General features: G+C 30.4%; 1 protein-coding gene across 2 annotated transcripts in view; it reads right to left on the bottom strand.

The window, feature by feature from the left end:
• Window positions 1-15,357, bottom strand: part of LOC145259092 (SWI/SNF-related matrix-associated actin-dependent regulator of chromatin subfamily A member 5-like) — a 69,353-nt gene that overhangs the window by 2,404 nt on the left and 51,592 nt on the right. For both annotated transcript variants that reach the window (XM_080116739.1, XM_080116737.1), the window contains exons 20-23: window positions 13,568-13,693; window positions 11,630-11,746; window positions 8,262-8,396; window positions 3,854-4,066 (exon numbers count right to left, since the gene is read on the bottom strand). In XM_080116739.1, the coding sequence (XP_079972865.1) occupies window positions 3,854-4,066; window positions 8,262-8,396; window positions 11,630-11,746; window positions 13,568-13,693 (591 nt within the window). The remainder of the gene's footprint in view (window positions 1-3,853; window positions 4,067-8,261; window positions 8,397-11,629; window positions 11,747-13,567; window positions 13,694-15,357) is intronic.

The raw sequence follows: 15,357 nt of genomic DNA, 5'->3' as shown, positions 1-15,357 counted from the left end.
TTGAAATTTATACAATCACTAGACTACCCGTGACCCGTTGGGTCAGTATGTTATATTAGCTATGGAATTAATGTATGAGCGTGACACTTGTGACATAAAGAAAATAAGTTTTTGTGACATAACAGAAACATTTCTATAAAAGTATATTAAAATGAAAAAAAGAATATAGATTTCTATGAGTCGTTCTGTTTATAATTATTTATTTTTGAAAAAAAAAAAAAAAAAAAAAACTTACAGCCATCGAATTATAAGTGGTTTGCCATACTTACAGGTAAATGTGCACTGAACAGATACCATAATACTTAAAGTGAAATTCAAATTTTGATGTATCTTTTATCTATATATAAAAGCGAAAATGTATGTACGTTTATATGTGTGTTCGCTTTTTCTGTATGTCTACAAAAGGCTTTTTTCAGAGAAGCAGTCGGTCGCCTAACAACTTTTTATATCACATATAAATCCTAATATCTCAAGAGTTAACAACGAAGCTCGCCTGTCTATTTAATTTGCTCGATTTCGGGAAGATAAATATTTAACATTTGTCGCTCGCCGCATGTGAGTTAGTCTTTTTCCTACAACATCTTGGGAAAATAAAAATTAAAAAATAGCGCAGTACAACTTGACCTCATTAACTCATTAAAACGGGCACCTGCCAAATCCAAGTAATTAAATAAATTCAAACGTGTTTCCGTTAGCATCTCGCGATGGGGCAATCGTTAACGTCGCACATTTTTTTTTTTCACACTTTAATTTACAACTTTGCCTCAAGGGTTCGGGTTCGATCCTCACTTTTTTTTTTTTTTTAATTTTAACCCCCCACCCCCGGATTTTCCACACACACACCTCCAAACATCAGGGCAACGCCGGGTATCCCTCGCTAGTTTAATTTAAATGAAAAAAAAAAAAAAAAAAAAAAAAAAAAAACAATTGGGGCGCTGAAAACGTACACAGTAAAACAATACATTTTATTGTTGCGTTGATTATTCATTTTTAACGCAAATTAAAAAACATTCTTGGGGTTATTTATTTATGTTGGTAATGTAGAAGAAAATTTATGCATGTTTTTTTTTTTAAGAAAATTGTATTAAAAAATGGAGAATTTAAAAAAAAAAAAAAAAAAAAAAATGAAGGTGGTAGGTAAATCGCCGCTGTAAAATGCTCATATGGTTGTCGGCAAGTTGAAGTAGATTTATTTGTAAGAAAATTGCGTTAAAATAACTTTAATGTAATACGGAAATGAACAATGTAAGAAAAAAAAAAATGCAGAAAGTATAAACAATTGTTTGATCAGATAATTTAACCCCCCCCCCCAAAAAAAAAACGACAACAAAAAGAATAACAGCAATTGGGACACTGAAAACGTACACAGTAAAACAATATGTTTTATTGTCACGTTGATTATTTATTTATGTACGCATGCGCAACCAGAATTCGTAAACCGTATGTTGGGTTACAACACCAGTTACAAGGTCATTTGAGTTTTATAATTATATAGATTATTGCTTACGTATTATGTGCATACGTATTATGCCCCTCCCCTCCATCACTGAAAAAACCTAGACCCCAGAAAAATGGGATTGAAAAGTCAGTGCGCCAAAAGGATGGGCACTCTGACAAAAAGTGCCTGGGCAGCCCCGTCGGCATTCCCCAGTGATGGCGCCTTGGGTGATTAGCAATAAACTAACCCTTTCTCAAAGAGAGAAAGCAAGGTATGGGAATGTGGACCTCCTGGAACTACACAAGACTAAACTCTCACCGTAAAACCAACAAGGGCCCGGTCATTAAAGGAATGGTCTAATCTCTGTTGATTTTGGGGGGGACCCAGGATAAAAATTCCGAGCACAACAGCTAGATTGAAACAACGTTGTCTGGAGGAAACACAGAAGAGAAAAATAAGGTTCTTCTCCAAAATTCCCTTATATGAATATATATAAATAAGCGAGATGGTGTTTGATCAACACTGCTGGGGAGCCATGATGTAATATACTGTTTTGTTTTTAAATCCCAGAAACAGTGTTTCATGGTAAACAACTGATGATCCCTTAAAAAATAAATTATTATTGGTACTATAGTAAATCGAGAGAGCAAGTTGATGCAGTGATTACAGGTGATTGAATGACTTAATGACTAAATAGTTTTCTAACGAATGATAAAAAAGATTTTTTTTTGTATAGTTTTAAAGGTTAAAAACTTCCAAGAGATATATATATATATATATATATATATATATATATATATATTTAATTATGCAGTTTGCTTTTATATATATTTTTTACATAGCCAACATTTTTTTTTTTTACTTTTTTTATTTGGCAATTTATAACTTCAATAAATTACCGTTTAACTTAACGCCTTAGATAGCAAATTCTAGCATTGCTACAAATATAATTTGCTGATTTCTTTATGTCCTCTGATGAGAAGAATAACAAGAATAGCATTCTTTGAAACTCTGCTAAATGAAGAACTTTGTAAATTGTTTTTTTTTGGAGTATTCAGTTGAACAAGTTCAACTTACAGTTTAAATTTTTTTCTCATACATTATATATATAAATATATATAAAAAGATTCTATTAGTTTTAAAATCGCTTCGTCATTTGGTTTTGATTTTAAATATTCATGCACTGTGCATTAGAAAATGTGTGAAATTTTATTTTTTAAATGCAACACACTGCCTAGACTTTACTAATACCTCGTCGCCATTAATAGTAAAAAAAAAAAAAAAAATCTTGCTCTGAAGATATCTTTTTTAGATATTGAAAGTACCAGCTTAAGAAAAAAAAAAACATTTTATTAATTTTAAAATCGCATAGTTATTTGGTTTCAATTTTAAATATTCATGCATCTAAGATGCTTAAAAAAAAGTAAAAAAAAAAAATGTGAATATTTCTTGTTTTTTTTTTTTTAAAAATAAGAAAAATTAAAGACATTTAAAAATCCAATTTTGTTGCTGAAGATTCCCCCCTCAAAAAAAAAAAAAAAAAATGTGAATATTTCTTTTTTTTTTAAAATAAGAAAAATTAAAGACATTTAAAAATCCAATTTTGTTGCTGAAGATTCCCCCCTCCAAAAAAAAAAAAAAAAAAAGTGAATATTTCTTGTTTTTTTTTTTTATAAATAAGAAAAATTAAAGACATTTAAAAATCCAATTTTGTTGCTGAAGATTCCCCCTCAAAAAAAAAAAAAAAAATTATTATCCTTGCTAAATATTTTGAGATAATTGTGAGTATTGTACACTAGCATTTCAGCCCGGCGTTGCCCGGGTGTTTGGAGGTGTATATGGAACAAAAAAAGCATTCAATTTTTTTTTTTTTTTTTTTTTTTTACTTTGACCCCTTAACATTTATTGTTTGGGGCTCAAATCAAGTTAGATCCATGTCCAAGGAACCTATATCTAAAATTTCAAGTGTTTAGACCCAAAATTGGTGGAAGAGTTTAGTAGAGTTCTCAAAGGTCAAATCGTTGAACTTTGACCCCTTAACAGCCAAATTTCTGGCCGAAAACGGATTACAAAGATTTTCCCAAATCTCAGATTTTTTTAGTCTGTAGACTGAAAATTGACAGGGTTATTGCGCAGGGAAATGTACACAGATACACACATAGACACGTTCACTTTTATAGATATATTTGGGGGGGGGGGGATAAATAATTTGTATATTCATTTATCTTATTTGTGAACGGTTATCCTCATCCTCATAGTTGTTGTTTCACCATGTTTCATTGTCGTTAACCACCTGAAGAAGGCCAGAGGATGCGTAGTTAAAACAAAACAATGAAAATGAGGATAACAGTTTGCAAATAAAATAAACAATTTTGAGTATCGACGTTTAATGATGAAGGGAAAGGTTTTGCTTACCATTGCTGTTCGAGATTTGATGAACCAATCAAATCTAAACTGAGGAGCCTGCCGAACGGACGTGCGCAGCTCATCGTAGACGTTTTCTTTGTCAAATCCAAGTTTATGCAACATGCAGACGAGAAATCTGTCTTCCTCCTCCGTGTAGTTTTTGCCTTTGTTTGTGCCGTATTGAATACGTAATTGGTGGAATGGAGCACGGTAACGACTCATCTGCAAATGGAAAAGCAAGAAAATTTGTTTACAAATGTAATCATTCCCCACGGTAAGAATCAAGATAATAAAAACTGTGTGTGTGTGTATATATATATATATATATATATATATATATACATACACACACACATATACATACAAACACACTAGACTACCCATGACCCGTTGGATCAGTATTTTATTTTAGCAGGGCTCTACATTGCAAGTGAAACAATCGCATTTGCGAGTGATTTTTCAAAGTGGCGAATAAGAAATAATGAAACGCTTATCTTTTGGGGATTGCATTTCTTTCACTGACAATCTTCCAAAGCTCACTACTGAGTGAAAAATATCTTTTCAACTTTTTTTAATAAAACGAACAAAGTTAAATTATTTAAACAATAAAAGTTTAATAGAACAATATACTTTTTTTTTAACGAAGGCTGTTTAAAAAAATATCTGAAGAAATTAGAATGTTTATACCTTCAAGTATCAACATAAAATTTGTTGTATATTTAGAATTACACTTATTAACAAAAAAATAAAAAACACAGAAAAATCTTTATGATGTACATACTCGTTACAGAACAAAGATGTCATATTCTAAAAATCATGTGGGTTTGGCTAGTAAACGAAAATATTTAGTTGTCAAAGGTCTACTAAAGATAAATTTGTCCGCAGAGTCCTGTTTATCTATGGAATTAACGTATGAGCATGACACTTGTGACGTAAAGAAAATAGTTTTTTGCAACAGAAATATTTCTACGAAAGTATGTTAAAATGAAAAAGATTAGAGGGAGATTTCTATGAGTCGTTCTGTTTATTATAATTGATTATTTTTGAAAAAAAAATTACAGCCATTGAATTATAAGTGGTTTGTCATCCTTATAGATAAGTGTGCACTAAACAGATACCATAATACTTAAAGTTAAATTGAAATTTTGATATACCTTTTAATTTAAAAGCGAAAAAAAAGAAAAAGAAAACAATTGGGACGCTGAAAACGTACACAGTAAAACAGTATGTTTTATTGTCGAGTTGATTATTTATTTGTAACGCAAATTAAAACAAAAAACATTTTCGGGATTATTTATTTATGTTGGTAGTGTAGAAGAAAATGTATGAATGTTTTTTTAAGAAAGGTCAAATTCTGCAAAAGTAACGATTTGTTGTTTATTTGCTTACGCTGTTATGGGTTTATACTCATGTACGCAACATGAAGTCGTAAACCGGACGTGGGGTTTACAACACCCGTTACAAGGTCATTTGAGTTTTATATGTATAAAATGAAAATTACAATTGAATTTACCAAAATGATCCAAGATGGTAAAATTAAAGTAAATTATAAATATTAAAGAATTAATATTTATAAAATTATCTCAGCCAGACATAAAAGCTCGATAAAGCCAAATAGAAAATGGAGCTTATAATATGAGTAAACAGTTAATAAAATATGTTAAAAAACACTTTGAAATGAGTTAAAAACATATTTAATCTGAAAAGGAAACACTAGATAAATGGATAGTCCTTAATCCGCGGAGTTTCGAAGAAATACTCTCCTTCTCATCAGAGGGTAGGAATTTGAGAAGGAGAGTATTTCTTCGAAACTCCGCGGATTAAGAACTATCCATTTGTCTAGTGTTTCCTTTTCAGATTAAGTATGTTTTTAACTCATTTCAAAGTGTTTTTTAACATATTTTATTAACTGTTTGCTCATATATATATATATATATATATATATATATATATATATATAAATAAAAGCAAGAAAATTTAACAAATTAAATCCCCACTGTAAGAATAATTTGAAAAAAAAAATTGTGTGTATCTCTCTATGTATATATATATATATATATATATATATAAATAAAAATGGAACGTCTGGTTTATTCGAAGTCGATAAACTAGAAATTTACAATCCCGTTTTCTGTGAAATTTTATAACAGTGAATCTTTATCATGTGTTTTTAAATATTAAAAAGTAAATATTACCTTATTAAAAACAAACTTTTATTCGTCGGTGAAAATTTCCAATTTTATCAGAGCCGTTTGGTTAGATTAAACTTTCACGATATCTTTTTATTTTTACTATCCTTCCCATGTTAAGAATGCCTTTCAAAATATTAACATTATTATTTCAGCACAGTAACAAAAAATATATAAGTACCCAAAATTTTATTTTTATTACTAAAACTACAAATTGTTAGGTGAAAGTACAGCTTATTATGCATTTTTCGTATCGTGCCGAAATAATAACTTTTTTATTTTTTACATTGGCGAGGGGAGGGGGTTTGTGCAACTATACTGTGCTTTCAGCTACAGCTAATAATTTATTATTAAACAATAAGATAGCGTGAAATTAATAAAAAAAAAAGGGGGCAGATTTGCCGTTTAGTTGTACAAATAGCCTCCAACCCTGTTATCAAAAAAAGAACACATTGAGTTGACACCGGTGTACATATATCGTAAACAGAAAGTTTGTTTATATTTACGTGCTTATTGAAAATATAATCCTGTGATTAAAATTTAATTAAAATTAACCGCGTTGTTTAACAAATAAAACAGAGAAATAATGAAAGATATAGTTTTAAAATGATTAAATGTGTTTTATTTTTATAATTTAAAAATAAAAACATTAAATAATATAAATAAAATGTTGGTTTTGTTCTTGAAAAGAAATAATGAAAGATGAAGTTAAATATTGAATTCTTGTGGAGACGCATCATCATTTGCATCAGAGAACAATATAAAATGTAAAATCAAACCAAAATCTTATTTGTATTGTTCAATGTTTTAAATTTTAAATTATAAAATAACACACATTTAATCATTTTAAAACTCCATTTTTCATTTCTTTTTTATTTGTTAAACAACGTATCATTTGTATTGTTCAATGGTTTAAATTTTAAATTATAAAATAAAAATTTTACATTAAAATAAAACACATTTAATCATTTTAAAACTTCATTTTTAATTTCTTTTTTATTTGTTAAACAACGTATTATTTGTATTGTTTAATGTTTTAAATGTTTAATTATAAAACAATAATAAATTATAAAATAAAACACATTTAATCCTTTTATTTGTTAAACAATGTGGTTAATCTAAAATAAATTATATGTAAACAAACTTCTGGATATATACCGGTTACATCCCAACGTGCCCCCTTTTTTTATTATAAGAGTTAGAGGCTATTTGTACAACTAAACGGCAAATCTGAAAAAAAAAAATTAAAAAAAAAAAAATTAAAAAAAATAAAAATAAATAAATATTGTGACATTATACGCCAGTCGATTGTTGGGGTTTTGCTTCTTTTTTTTTTTTTACCATAAATTGTTAGGTTAAAGCTTTCTTTTTTTTCTCCAGAAAACTTAACAGTGAAAATACTTTTTTTTTTTTTACAAGAAGTTGATTTTTATAAAAAAATATGAATACTTTTCCTTCATTAAAGAAATTTTTAGGTGACATACAGATATGTTTCTACAAAGAAAAACGTTATTTTCTTTAGCCATTCTTACCATGGGGAGGGGATGGTGTTTGGTAACTATTCTGTGCTTTCAACTAACAATTTATTATAAAAAAAAAAAAAAAGTCTTAACGTGGGGAGAATTGTGGTATTCATTCCAAAAGCCATTTTTAATATGACATTCTTAATATGATGATTTTGCCATTACACCAAATTGAGCCACAGCAACGCGTGGCAGGGTACAGCTAGTATATATATATTTTCCTCAGCCCGCTGGCCTTGATGGAGGGGAGACTAAAACTTACTATGATCTCAAACAATCTGAAATAACAGCAAAATAAGACTGGATTCCAAATATTTTTCATATGTTAGATCTCTCCTCTTTTGGAAATAGGGTACGATTATGAATATGTTTGCGAAAACATGCACATATTACATGGGTTTTTATGGTTGGTTGGGGGGGGGGTTCTAAATATTTCTAAATTTGAAGGAATCAGAATTGGTAACTGTCTCGGAATCAGAAATTTAGAACAGAATGTGTAATCATATCGGAATCGTTCCATCACTAACATGAAAAAAAAAAAAAAAAAAATTTAAATAAACAAAAATAAAAAAACAAATAAAATAAAAAATAAATAAATAAAAATAAAAAATATAAAAAAATAAATACATAAATATAAAAAAATAAAAAAATAAATAAATAAAATAAGATATAAAAAATAAATATTTAAAAAATGGTCGTTATTACCTTGGCATCTAAGGCTTTCTTGATACTGATACGTCTTTGGATCTTGGCCTCTCCCCTCTCAATTTGAGCCATGATACGTTCAATGTCTTGCAGTTCATTACAACGTTCCCAGAACAAGCCAGAATATTCCATAACCTAAAAATAAGAGAAAAATTAAAAATACTTAAAACAATATTATGACCTTCATATTTTTTCACAATCAAATAGTAATTGAGAACCATCTTCAACGTTTGTTCAATTCATACAAAGAGGCCAATATAATCCAGTCACTTTCTTTTGTCTGAGCAGGAGTTATTTCCTTTGACAGCCAGTGTTGTTTGTTTATCTTCCCCCTGCACAAGGTGAGACGAGGTTTTGGAAATTTTCAAAAGTCAGTTTATTTACATGAAGTACACTCTGGCCTACAAAATAATGCTTGAACAGCCCCGTCTGCATTCATTATTAGGAGCATTCTCCTTTGATTAGCAATAATATAACAATCCTCTTCTCGAAGAGAGACGGTAAAGCTAATTTAATGTGCCAGACTAAACCAAGGCGGTCCCAAATATCCGTAGCTTGGAATAAGTCCCTTCTCTTTTAATAACCGAGTCATATCAGCTGCTGGGAGGTAAAGATGGCCGAGTGGTTAACGACACGGACTGAGAATCTGCGTGTGTCAAGTATGAATCGTTCATTCCATAGAAACACTTTCACTTATTAATGTTGGCAACCTTCACGTGCTCTCCTGTAAATACCAGATGTCTTTTAAGAAAGAAGACTAACGAGAATAATATCGATGAAACCGATGCCAACAATAATCATCCAATTCATTCGAAATTAACGAATGACAACATCAACTACAGACAGAATTACGTTTCTGAATTTTTGAGATGAGGATTGGTTCTTCGTATTATTTGGATTCATCGGACTACTGTTTTCATTTTGAGTGTGTGATTTTCACGTTTTGGTCGATGTAACCTCCGACCTTCTTCAGGTGTCTTGTCGAACTTGGGAATTTGAACGGAATTTCGAACGGAAACTTTTATTTACTTCACAGGGGTATCATGCTCTTGTTCAGTCATCCATGACTGGATAGAGGTCCTAAGTAATTTGCAATTGTATTTTTTCGGTCACCCACACTGAGGATTGAACCTTCCACCTTTAGGAGAAGGTCACTTCTTATAATTGATTTTTCCAAGTTAATATATAGTAATAGTGATATTTACAACTAGAAATAAAAATAGGCTTAAGGTTCGTAAAATTTGTATCAGAATTGTCTGCAAGGACCCATGGCGCAGTAGTTAGAGTACTGAAGACGGTTAGAGGTTACATCGACAGAAACGTGAAAAATCACACTCAAGATGAGAACAGTCGTCGGATGAATCCAAATATGAACAAACAGAATTAGTCATTAATTTCATTTTGTTATTTCTGATCATACTCTGAGGTAAAAAATATCAAAATAAAATATTTGATGCAGCTACACTATAACAACGAAATTCGAAAGCAAAACACAAAATCAATTAAGAAAATTGATTTAAGAAAAGTAATATTTTGTCTGACTTTTCGTGTCAATTTTATCTAAAAGCAATATCTACTTAATTGGCATTTCAGGAGTATTTAAATATTACAGCATTACTAGGCTGTGACAATAGAATATTCTTTTCATTCTTTTGGGGTATATATATATATATATATATATATATATATATATGACACAGAGACACTTAATCAACCGAGAACCACACCCGTCTATATAAAACCATACAAGATATGAACGGATATATACTCCAGAGTCAAAACAATGAAAGCCGTACTCATTATTTAAAAAAAAAAAAAAAAAAAAAAAACCCCAACTTTTCGATCTTTATCATAAAAAATCTTCACCATATTCTTTGGGAAGACATGACATAATGGAAGCAACTCATATTTACAATTGTTAACATACAATTAAAATATTTGCAATAGTTACATGCTATTTACCTCCCCATTAAAGTGTTTTTTAGCGAAACATTTTATTTTTGTTAATTTTCGTCCAAAAAGTTATTTAAAAAATTTTTTTTTTTTTTACAAAATCGTTTTTCATAATTTCTGGATAAATTCATTACTGTAACAAGACAATTAAGTAGAAACCATTGGTTTGCAAAAAATTTGCACCAAATATTTTGCTGTTTTGTTTATGGTTTAGAATAAAAACGGTTAATTTTTAAATACTGAGAAAGCAAGGAAGATAATTCAATTCCTGTTTTTGGCATTATTTCAACATGCAACTTTCCATAAAAATTTAATTTTATGTATAAAAAAAATATCTTGATAAAATTTTATAATTTTTAGTCTTGGGACAATTAATCGGAATTGGGGGGGAAATCGGAGCTTTTTGGGTATTGGAATTGGAAAAATTTGAGCCTATTTTTCGATTCTTTAAATTATCTTCTGTATTTGATTTTGGTTTAAGAAACATCGTCCACTGCTTTTAGAAATAATAAAATAATATTTATTGATTCTAAACTTCCAGCAAGACTAAAATCTGTCACAAGTGTGTTTTTTTACGTTTGAGAAAATATCTGCACATTAAAGACGTGTTTTTACAGTAATCTGGACAAAATAACAATTTTATGGTCAAATATTTAGAGATTTACAAAGAATCGGAATCGGTAACTGTATCCAGAATCAGGAATTTAGTACAAAATTGGTAATTGTATCGGAATCGGGAAATATATTGGAATCGTCCCATCACTAGTAATTTTTTTTTTTTGTTGATATATTGCTATTTTTAAGATGACAGTTATGTAAGGAACAGTTTTTTTTTTTGTCTAAAAAGGAAATATTTTTAAAAAATTATCGCTGTAGTTTAATTCTAAACAAGCACCAAATATTTTGTCACATTTTGTTGATTGTTTTTGACGAGTTAAGGAAGGAATGCCGCTGCTTTGCCATTTCTTTTCAAAATAATTTTTTTCTATTTTCTTCTTTATTTTGACTTTAAATCTATTTGCTGTCATCCAGAGTTTTAATCCACGCACCCCCCCCACACACACAATAACTTTATGTAAGATTAATTAAATGCATATGCTTATTAAAAACAATAAATAAAAATAAAAGTAAAAAACACTGTTTATCAAGGCCTGGAGGCCATTAGAGGATAAGGGTTAATGAGTGTGCAGTGGTCAAAGGGAACATGTCGGTTAAAATTTGGTAAATTGGGTTACTTAAGGAGATGGCTCATCCATCAAGAATTTGTTTACGTTGGACTTTACTTTAAATCTATTTGCTGTCATGCCGGGTTTTAATCCATGCACCCCCCCCCACATAACTTTATGTAAGTAATTAAATGCATATGTTTATTTAAAAAAAAAAGAAAAAAAAAAAAAAAAAATGCAAATGTTTACCTCATCAGGAGTTTTGCCTTCAACTTCATGTGCAATGCTGTCGATATCATCACGGCCATATTTTTCGTTAGCTTTGATGAACTGATTGAAGTCTCGTTTCGACCAATTGGTAAATCCCTTAAAAAAAAAATAATTTTTTTTTTTTAATTTTCAAATAAAAAAAAAAAAAAAAAAAAAATTTCAAGTCATACTGTTTTTTTTTCTACTTATCACTCGACGATAAGTGTTAGACAAGTGTCAGGTGGACGACAATACAACATTGTGATGATTGGCAATGATAGTCATTCCTATTTACTTGCCTCCCCACGGGGGTAGAGTTTCTTTTACTTGCTTCCCCATGGGGGTAGAGTTTTTCTTTATTTGCCTCCCCACGGGGGTAGAGTTAGACAGAAGGTCAATTTTTAATGTGGGAAAGTCCAGTTCCCCAAAAATGGTCACTCTGGATAGGAACAAAAATTTTTAAAGATATTTTTTCAAATTTATGCTTCTGCATATTTTTTTGTAACGTGATCGTTACGCTCAAACCTCTCCCACACTGTCTGGTACTGTTGAAAAGGAACAAACAAAAATAAATAAATCCGACTCTACTTTTTTTTTTCTTTTATGTTTTAGCAAAGGGCATTTATTACCATCATTTTCCAAATAATTTCTGTTTCTTTTTTCTAACTGTTCATTTTGTCTGCCGTGAGATTACCAAAACCCTGTCATCTCAACACCAGCTTAAAAGTCTCACCGCCACCAAAGGGCCACAAATCCATCTTGCCTGGTCCACGTTTTTGCTTCTTTTGCTCCTCGGTATGTGGTACATTTTTATCTCCTTTTTCCTTTTCTTCTGATGAAAGTGTTCGAACAGCTGCTGCTAATACCTTTGCTAGCCATCTATCCTTCAGTTACTGCTAATATGTTTACACGCACTCCGTTACATTTTTACTATTTATCTGCTGATGAAATGAGGATAGCCTTGAAAAAAAAACATGGGTTAAGGATTTTTCTTTATTATACTTCCTTACTTGAATTTTTGATGAATTAATAAATATTGTAACTTATTCAATTTTTCCTTTATATATATATATATATATATATATATATACTTTGATTTCTAATCTGAATGGTCTGAAGTTGGTTTTTGCTTGCATACCCTTATATCTGCTTTATGCCAGATTTTCTCTTCTGATGAGAAGCGTTTAACTTTGAAATATCATGGCCTAAACAGGTTTTTCTTTCTCACTCATTTTCATCCATATTCATCTAATATAAAAAGGATCATGAAATTTATTTATCTTTTAATTTAATATATATATATATATATATATATATATATAAAAACGTCAAGATATTGTAGAATTGAATTTACAATATTTTATTCAAAACTAGGAATACGAAATAAAGGTGAAAGGTTCCTGATTCCATGGAGTTTCAAAGATGGGCTTTTTTTCTCAGAGGAAAAACGTTAGTAAAATATAAGTATAGATAAATATCTATTTTTATTCGTTAGCTTAATTTTGAAAACAGTTCAGAAAAAAGTTTTTTGAAAGAAAAATAAAAGTTTATAGAAAAAAATGAAAAAGAACACTCAACAATATCGGTTTTGGTTGCACGTGAGATTCAAAAGTTCGTAACAGATATGGCGATTAGTAAATACAAGAAAAGTTCAGTAAGATATCTTTTGAAATCTCTTTAAAAAAAAAAATTAAAAAAAATATCCAGGGTTGGAGAAATGATGAAAAAACTTGTGTAGACGAATCTGGTATTGAAGAGCAGGCATACAATCCAATCTCCGAAATTAAATGTTCTTGTGTATAAAGACATACGAGGTCTTTTATAAATATAGAGTTCAAACGGAAGAGAGATAAGTAAGTAAATGACTAGATATGAAGTGGGACAACATTGGCAAAGCAACCTTCTATGGCCAATTCAAATCATATACATTAGTTTTACCTGTTTGAGAAGTTCTTCTTTCTCAAGCAATTCTTCCTCTGTAAGACTGCTAGCTTCGTCAATTCTTTTTTGTTCTTCTCTTCGGATACGTTCAGCATCGGCGCCATACTCAGGGTTTTTAGGTACCTGGACAAGTTAGGAAGAACAAAGAAAAGATTAAAAACAAATTTTTAATTAATTTTTTTTTTTTTATTCTAGGATCGACACATTTGCAAAATGTTTGTATTCGAAAAGTCGCAAAAATAAAAAAAAAAAAAAAAAAAAACATTGAGGGTTCCTTGCATTATCTGATAATTACTGATAGGATTTTTTTCGTACAGAGATATTCGAGATGAACAGGCCTTATTCTCTGCAGGTTTATTCATTAGAAGAGCTGCCCTCTTTTGGGAAACAAAGCAAAAACAAAATCAACTCAAAACCAAAAAATATCAGGTCATATTGTGATATGGTCATATGTGGGATGGTTGGAGAACGCTGGTTCATGACATCTTATACCCAAACTTAGACGAAGATGATTTGATAATTACTACAGTTACAGCAATAAAATTTGTTCCAAATGATTGCCATGGAAACACCCTGCATCAGCTCTCAGCCTGTCTGAAAAACTCTGAGACACCATGTGTATTACCTCAGGATGTCTGAAGTCAACCCCAACACAATGGCCACTAGTAGCAAGCTCAATTGCACCACCCCACATGAGGAGGGAAGAAGCAACTCAAAAATGGATTCAAAACCAGGGATTTATCAATCTAACAAATTTTAAGATGTCTCAGATACTTCCAGACTCATGTCCCGAAAGCCCTTCTACGACTCAAAAGTAGAAAAAATTCAACCCAGTTGAGACATGGAAGGAAGAATGGAGAAACAATACTCCCAAAAGAGGGGAACATCACTGAAGACCCAACTTTGTGCCTCCCAGGTTTTGCTGATACAAATAGTAGGAAGGAGTGAATAGCCGCAAACCGGATGAGAACAAAACACTGCAGGACTACAGTAAACAAACACAGCTGGAGACAAATAGACTCTCCAATCAGCCCAAAGTGTAGGGAAATCCACCAGAATACAGACCACCTGATCCTACACTGTCCACCCAACCAACTGGAAGGAGGCTATGCGACTATCTGAAGACAATTTCTCAGACTGACAAAAAAATAGTGGTATAGAGGCCTAACCTATATGATCCGACTATTATTTATTTAAAAAATGTTTTAATTCTTTTGAAAAATATTTTTAAAAATAAAATATATAAAGTAACAAGTTCATTAAGTCTTTTTTTTTTTTTTTTTTTACATAGGCATCACCACATTATCAAGGCCCAGAGGCCACTCAAGGATAAGGGTTAAAGAGTGTACAGTAGAAATTGGACAATATAGTAATCATTAGTAATGAAAATTTGGTAAATTTGATAACTTATATGGAACGGCTCATCAAGAACTTGTTTACTTTAGACTTGAACACAACCATATTGTAGTCAGCCGGAAAGCAGGAAAACGGAAGACAATTCCACAGGCATGCAGTTCTAAGAAAGAAGCTTTGTTCATGGAATCTACGTTTAGGTTTAGGCACAGATAAAGAGTGGGGGGAATTATCTACAAAGATATTTTAAATAGGTATGGCATAAAAACATAAGATTTTTTTTAAATGTAAAAAGGTTTTATTTATATGAGATTACGGTTTATTTACCTTTTTTCATATTGCAAAACGCAAGAAAAAGTCTTCACATCAGAGATAGGATTATAAACGAAGACAATAGACAGAGGAAAGAAAAAATTTTGTGAAAAGGAGAGGAA

Source organism: Euprymna scolopes, chromosome 34 (assembly GCF_053919585.1).
Source record: "Euprymna scolopes isolate OS-2025 chromosome 34, ASM5391958v1, whole genome shotgun sequence".
Lineage (NCBI taxonomy): Eukaryota > Metazoa > Mollusca > Cephalopoda > Sepiida > Sepiolidae > Euprymna > Euprymna scolopes.
Note: the sequence above shows the minus strand (reverse complement) of the source record. Positions and strands in the feature narration are given on the sequence as shown.